Below are 6,224 nucleotides of genomic sequence, written 5' to 3' on the forward strand. Positions count from 1 at the left end.
CAAAGGCCTGGAACCCTGAAAGCTGTGAGGTCATGAAAGATGGTCACTGCACTGTTTGTACTGGGAAGTGTCCTGTATCAGCTCACGTGAAAGAAGAATGGAGATATGTGATCAAGACAAGGAGAGTTCAGAATACTCTGGAAGAAATTAAGGAGAAATTTGAGAAGAATAAATCAGAAAGTGAGAAGAAGTCGAGTCTTTTGGAAAATATCAAAAAAGAAATGAACCAGTTGAGAGCAGAGAAGAAACAGTTCCTGGATGAGTGCTACCACCATGTCCTCAGACTGGAGCAGATCGCCCTGAAAGCTGATTCAGCGTCCACTGTCTTCTACCTGGACTTCCTGATTGAGAAGATGAAGGAGGAACGAGACACAGAGAAGGTCCAGAAGCTGGAGGAGATGAGAAGCTTAGTGTCTGAAGGAACCTTAGCAGCTGTGAAATACAAGTTTGGTAAAATGTTTAAGAAGTGATGGAAGAATGAGACTGAGAGCAGAGCGATATTAGTAACTCTGACAGGTGGGATTAAAATCAAAATGTGATCAAAATATGAGTGTTTCCTGTGCTGCTGTTGGACTTCCTGTCAGTGATGAACGCTCCTCCTTCCTCATATCTCAATCTGAACCTCCTCCCCTCCAATTTCAGTCCCTCACACCAGAAATGTGATGATGTTCTTCATCATCAGGTGTTTAAATCAATAAGACAGGGTCAGCTGTACCTGAAGTATTACATCTGGCAGAGCTGCAGATCTGTGCACAAAGCGTCATTGAGTTGCTGCTGCTGAACTTCTATAAAGAAAATATATTTCCATTTTCCTCTTTGTGTTGATGTAAATATATATTTACATATTTGAAGTGCTTTAAATGTGTCAATGATGTGAAAACTTTGTCTTTGCTCAGCTTCATGTTCCTTTATCCAACTATCAAAAGCTGAAGAAGCACAACACACACCAGAAACAGATGACATGCCTTCAAAATAAAAGTTGACCAAAGTATAAAGAACAGATTTCAGATAGTTGTGTATTTTTAAACTGGGTAAAAATGAAACCACAATGAACTAAAATGTATCCAGGTTCAGTTGTGCCACATTGTACATAACATGCTTTATAATGATGTTTCATTACCTTATAAATAAAATAATTATATTCAAATTTCTGCATGATTTAGGGCACTTTTTGGAAAAAACTTCAGATTAATTTGATGTTCAGGTGAAATGTTGAATACATTGTTTGGATATTGTAACTATAGAGAAAGTAAAATAATCATGTTTAATGGGACCTTGTATTTCTGGTTCATTGCTGTGGGAAAAGCTGCCTGATCTATGCCTTTACCTGATCTTTCTGCAACTATAAAGTCTTAGCACAGACTACACCTGCTGTGGTCTTAGCAGCAGGTTTCTAAAACAAACTGAACAATGCCATCACTCCATCTCTGCCAGACAGTTCTGGATTCCTTTGGGGCACAAAGTCAGCTAGCATGAAAGTAACTTTTGTGCTAGTATTTAAATCATCCTAGTTACATGAAATAGTTTGTTAAAAAGAGATATTTTATATTGTGTCAAGACTTGTCAAGGTAAGAGAGCCAGCGAAAAGCTGTTATCTCAAATTCCGTCACCCAGTTGCTTGTAGTTAAAGCAGTGGTCAGTGGAAATCGATCCACTAACCAGAAATGGTCAGTAAATCCGTTTACATACAGAACTTGTTTTATTTACCAAATGTGAGCTATCATAATGTATAAGAACATGTTTTTGAAGAATGTAAGACTGTAGTAAAGATGGAAGCAGTCCAAGAGTATCCTCATTAATTCAAGAGCAAATACTCATTTATTGTCATTGGCTATCCATCCATTCACTTCCGCTTATCCTGTTCAGGGTCGCGGGGGGGTGGGGGTTGGAGCCTATCCCAGCTGACATGGACTAGTTCTTATATATGGACTAGTTCTTATATAGCGCTTTTCTACTCAGTCAGAGCACTCAAAGCACTTATACAACACGTTTTTTACATTTACCCATGCACACCCATTCATACAAGCACTTCCATGTTTACTAAGCTAAGTGCTTTTTAATTATATACCATCCACACACATTCACACTCCGACGGAACGGTCGGAGAGCAACTTGGGGTTAAGTATCTTGACCAAGGATACATTGGCATGTAGCCTGGAGTAGCCAGGAATCGAACCCCTGACCTTCCGATCAGTAGGTGACCTGCTCTACCTACTGAGCTACAGCCACCCCAAGGGCATAGGGCAAGAGGCAGGGTACACCTTGTACAGGTCACCAGCCTGGGCCAACACAGAAAGACAGACAACCATCACACTATGGGCAATTTAGAGTGACCAATTAACCCAACCCCAGTAAGCATGTCTTTGGACTGTGGGAGGAAATCGGAGTACCCGGAGGAAACCCACGCAGACATGGGGAGAGAGAGGGAGGGGCCTGGGCGAAGGTGGAATCGAACCCAGGCCCTCCAGATGGTATTCTATCTGTGACGCAGCAGTGCTAACCACCGCGCCACCTATTGCCATTACAGTACATGTCATTGGCATTGTGTAAAAAAAAAAAAACAGAAAAAACGAGCACTAGAGAGAGCAGATGTTTTTTAAGACAGGGTGACCATATTCAGAGTTGACTAAACTGATACTAATCAGCTTTTCTAGACCTAAAAACCTCTTTATCTGAGTTGATGAAATTAGAATTTGTTGAACTTACTATTTTGAACAGGGCCCAAATGACGATGATACTGTCGTTGTGTGTTGTTCTGGTTATGTGTTGAAGAAATCCTTCACCGACACAGTCTCAATGAATAACATAAGGTTTATTACAAAAAAGAAAATGTCAAGACAGACGCTCAAGACATCTGGGTGAGAAGGAAGGCAGATGATCTTCTGCACCCTGAACATCTGATAAACATCTGATAACATCTGATAAACATGTTGTCACACCTAGACTGGTTTCAACCAGTTTTTGGCGTTACTCAGAGACCCCCAATCAATACCTTTCCTTTTTTGGTAAAGATAAGCAATGCAGATGAGCTCCCAAACTGAGAGGCCCCTTGCTGGAATTTCCTACACCTTTAGGAGACAACATGGATGCAGTTTCACATAGGCATTTCAGACACTACATACAAAGATGTTTATTATTACTTAAAACAACAGTTTCTCCCATAACATGATTTTAACAAAAGCTTTTTCTGACTTCCTGTGAGGTGTGGGAGCAAAAAAACCCCTGCCTGGCAGCTTTCTTTCTTAAATGACAATCTTAACACAATGAAGGCTGGAAAAATTCTCCCACGACCCTGCTGCCCACAGCAATCACCTTCTGGCACCCCAGAGGAACTCAAAAAGAAAAAAGGGAGTAATAATGATTGTCATGTGACCATTTAGCAAATACACAGGAAAGCCTCAGTAAATAAAATTTAAAAAATGTCCATAAGATCAGCTGGTCGACCCATCGGACTTCTCTATGACCTTTCCTTACCTATGCCTCTCTTTCCCTAAAATCGAACAAAAGGAAAAAAAACATCTGAGGTCCCAATGTACTTACCAAATAACAGAAACATCATTCTTCAGAATGGTTAATTAAAAGTGTTATACATTCAAGTATTACTGCTACAATGAACATCTCTAAACTATAATTCATAAATTTCAAAATAATGAATCAGTCTTTATTATCATTTCAAACATAATGACACTGCAACTCTTCAACAGCATTAACTCTTGCTGTGATGCCATGTTGAATCTCATCCTTTCATCACAGCATCCCCATTCAGAGTCCTTCTGTCCATTCTTATTGTGTAATCTCCTGAGTCTCTTTCTGAAATGAGAAGAAACACTGAGCAGTATCTTTTGTAACAATAATGCATGCAATTTGAAACAGCAAATACTGACTATCATCTTTTAAATAAATGTAAATTTCCAATATCCTATTTTATAATTTTCCAATTACTTTTTCCCATTCTATTCCCCCTTTGGGAAATCACCACTTGTATATAAGACATAAACAAACAAAGAAAATTTTAGTAATGGTTAGTAAAGATTAATTAAGTAACAACTAATAATAAAAACATATGACGATTATAATAAGACTAAATATAAAGATCTAATAGGATTAGACATCAAAATGGGTATTGCTCCACAACTCCTTCCATCACAACATTTTCATCCTCATCTATATCAGTTGTTTGTATTAATGGCATCTGAGTTTAATCATTAGGCATAACAATTCCAACCCATCTCAATATCATTGCTTTTGCAAAAGTCAACAACACCGTGCAAAAACAGAACATCACACATAATGATAACTGCAATCAAGATTTGAACCAACACTGCTCCAAACAAATGACACACATTATGTGCATAAGCGGAATCAGTATAAATTGTTACCCATTTGCCTTCTACAAGCAAACATGCTTCTGTTAATGCCACAAGCTCAGCGAGCTGTGCCGATGCTGGCTGAGGAACAACTTCAACCTTTTCCACAACAAAATCTGATCCTTGCGCTTTTACTACTGCATAACCAGCGCTCAATTTGTCATTCACACGATAACAGGACCCATCAGTCCAATATTCCAGATCTGGCTCACGCAACGGCAGGGCTTGCAGATCTGACCTGAGTCTGGAGTATCTCTCAGCCTCTCGCACACAGTCATGTGATTCACCATCTTCTGGTGTTGGCAGGTTCTCGGCTGGATTAGCCATGACACACCTCACTAAGGTGACATCTTCTTGTTCCAAGAGCCTATGATAGTCTCTAAGTCTGGACATAGTCAATGTGTATTTACCATAGTTCAGCAAGTTTCTGAGACTATGATGGGTAAGAATTGTCACTGGATACCCCATCATGACCGATGATGCTTTGTCATATATCAGTGAAACCCCCACTAAGGCTCTATAGCATAGTGGTAGTCCCATTTCCACTTCTGAATAGGCGGTGGAATAGTAAGAAATAGGTTGGGGATTAGTTCCTATTCCAGTTGGCTGACAAAGAACTCCACATGCATACTTACCACCAGTAGAGGTAGACACATAAAACAAAAAGTTCTTAGAATAATCCGGAAGCGCCAATGCTGGGGCTTCTTCCAGCCTCTGTTTAATTGTCTCAAAGGCCAAAATGCCATCTTGCGTCCAAGAAAGATCACAATGAAGTTGAGCATTTCCCATATCTTTGATCATGGCTCTCAAAGGTCCTGTTAAACTGGCATAATCTTCAATCTATGCTGAAGAATAGCCAGCCATTCCAAGAAAGGTCATCATCTCTCTGACAGTTCTAGGTTTTGGAGCCTTACGAATTGCTTCTATCTGGCTGTCAGAGATACTTCTGTGTCCGTGTGTTATCACCTGTCCCAAGTAGACCACTTTCTCCTGGCAGTACTGCAGTTTTTTCTGTGAAACCTTATGTCCTTTTTCTGCCAGTATCTGCAGTAGCTTTATCGAGTCCTCGTGACATGTTTCCTCATTGGGTGAACAAAGCATGATGTCATCCACGTATTGAATAACTACTTTTTAGTACTTGACCTATTCCTGCCAAGTCCTCTTTCAATACTTTATTGAAGATATGAGGGCTATGCTTGAATCCTTGTGGTAATCTTTTATACTCGTAGTGCTGTCCATTGTAAGTGAATCCAAACAAACCCTGACTTTCCACGCTGAGCGGGACACTGAAAAATGCTCCACACAAGTCTAACACTGTAAAGTGTGTTGCCTCTGAAGGAACTTGAGTCAACAGAGTATGCGGATCTGGCACCTCTGCTGGAAAGTCCGCCACCACTTCATTCACTGCTCTTAAATCATGTACCAAACGATAAGAATTATCAGGTTTCTGCACAGGTAACAAAGGCGTGCTACTCTGCGGATTCTGTGTTATTGCCAGTACACCTGCTTCTAAAAGTCCTTCAATTTGTGGTTTGATTCCTTGGATTGCCTCTTCTTTCAATGGATATTGATCCTTCCAGGGGAATCTGACCCCTGGTCTAAGTTCCACTTACACTGGTTGAGCTGACTTCACCAGTCCAATATCAGTACTGTGTTGGGACCACAAACTTTCTGGAACTTGTCGTAACATCTCCTCTTTCAGGAAATTTGAGTCCACTTCAACACTGCAAATGGATTCATGAGCCATTGGTACAGCCTGTGGCTGTCCTTTTCCTTGAGTAGAAATCATGATTTTGAATCGTTGATCCTCACTCATCCAGATGGCATGACTCTCTGTGAGTGGAGCAAAAATAGCTC

At 40.3% G+C, this 6,224-nt stretch overlaps 1 protein-coding gene across 2 annotated transcripts in view; it reads left to right on the top strand.

Annotated features, from left to right (window-relative positions):
- The window catches only part of LOC115789600 (uncharacterized), a 16,903-nt gene extending 15,705 nt beyond the window's left edge, over positions 1-1,198 (top strand). For both annotated transcript variants that reach the window (XM_030743080.1, XM_030743081.1), the window contains exon 4: positions 1-1,198. This exon is cut by the window's left edge and continues 1,142 nt beyond it. In XM_030743080.1, coding sequence (XP_030598940.1) covers positions 1-470 — 470 coding nt within the window. In that variant the 3' untranslated portion in view covers positions 471-1,198.
- Positions 1,199-6,224: the final 5,026 nt, after the last annotated feature.

Source organism: Archocentrus centrarchus, chromosome 12 (assembly GCF_007364275.1).
Source record: "Archocentrus centrarchus isolate MPI-CPG fArcCen1 chromosome 12, fArcCen1, whole genome shotgun sequence".
Classification (NCBI taxonomy): Eukaryota; Metazoa; Chordata; class Actinopteri; order Cichliformes; family Cichlidae; genus Archocentrus; species Archocentrus centrarchus.